The sequence below is a fragment of the Camelina sativa genome, chromosome 16, assembly GCF_000633955.1.
Source record: "Camelina sativa cultivar DH55 chromosome 16, Cs, whole genome shotgun sequence".
NCBI classification, from domain to species: domain Eukaryota; kingdom Viridiplantae; phylum Streptophyta; class Magnoliopsida; order Brassicales; family Brassicaceae; genus Camelina; species Camelina sativa.
The window spans coordinates 15,271,177-15,272,401 of record NC_025700.1 but is presented as its reverse complement, the minus strand read 5'-3'; the positions used below and the strand labels follow the sequence as shown (position 1 = coordinate 15,272,401).

At 30.4% G+C, this 1,225-nt stretch overlaps 1 protein-coding gene across 1 annotated transcript in view; it reads right to left on the bottom strand.

The window, feature by feature from the left end:
* LOC104750657 overlaps nucleotides 1–354 on the bottom strand; it is a 6,795-nt gene extending 6,441 nt beyond the window's left edge. Inside the window, exon 1 of the mRNA XM_010472486.2 lies at nucleotides 109–354. Coding sequence (XP_010470788.1) covers nucleotides 109–123 — 15 coding nt within the window. The 5' untranslated portion in view covers nucleotides 124–354. The remainder of the gene's footprint in view (nucleotides 1–108) is intronic.

The window sequence follows — 1,225 nt, the reverse complement described above, 5'->3', positions numbered from 1 at the left end:
ACAGAGGATAAGGGAATACGAAAGGAGATTGAGGAAGTGATGGTATTGAGCATTGAGAAGCTTTGCTGTTAGAGATGGTGATGAAGATGGCAATGATGAGTTTTGATCCTTTTGGTTCTTCATCGAGAGAGAGAGAGAGAGAGAGAGAGGCAGAGAGAATTGTGTGCTTGTGTTGATGTTCCAATAGAGGAGTGAATGGAGAAGGAGAGACAAGTTCTTTGCTTTAAGGGCAAGAGATACGATACCGCTTTTACAAGTGGAGACAATTCCATTTATAATTCATTCTGTTGAGTTCTCTCTTTTTTTCTTTAGGGTCAAAATATAAAATTTTGGGGTTGAAACCATGGAATTTTCTTGTCGTCGAAAAAAAGAAAGAACTTTATATAAGATGTAAATGGTAACAGTGGAATCAAAAAGGAAATTGAATCTGTTCTACCAAAAAAAACAAATATATAGGAAACTGAATTTGGCAGCTTTTCATGCATAATTGATGGCGATTTCTCTTGAATTTTCCAAAATTGGTTAATTAGTAGAACTGAATAGCTGGAGTTTAGTGACTATCTAATTTGATTAGCTAATAAATATCCTTACAACTTTTGAACATACAAATTATATGTTAATTAACAATAACGACATAAATTCACTATCCCAATATAAATCAAAAGACATTTAATATGAAAAATAGAACTTATCGTATGACTCATGACTTTTCTTTAAATGGATTCTAAAATCAAAATCATTAAATATGTAATTGACAAAAACAAAGAAAAGGAAAAACGTCAATATATGTTGCGTGAAAAAATATGCTTACAAAATTTAATGGAAATAAATGCAAATCCGCCAGTTCAAATAAGTTTAGGGAAATAAAGCCGGAAAACATAAAGATAAAACATGAATACGTTAACCTTTTTTTTTTCTTCCATTTATTTAGTAACATTTCAACACGTTTAAAATTTTCAAGTCAAACTGTGTGTTGTTTACTAGTTTAAGAATTATATATGAGGTTTTCTGACTTGTTGAATCTAAAATTCACACAATGAATTTGTTCGAGTGGAGAACAAATTCAGTTAAGACCTTTCTCTAATATAATGGATTAAAGCTAGAAAATAAAGAGGGGTTATGATTTTTTGAAGAAGAAGATAGGGTTTTTTTAAGAACAAAAAAGAACTTAGATTTTTTGTATTCATTGCTGGATTATTTACAATGAGAGGATCTCTCTCTATTT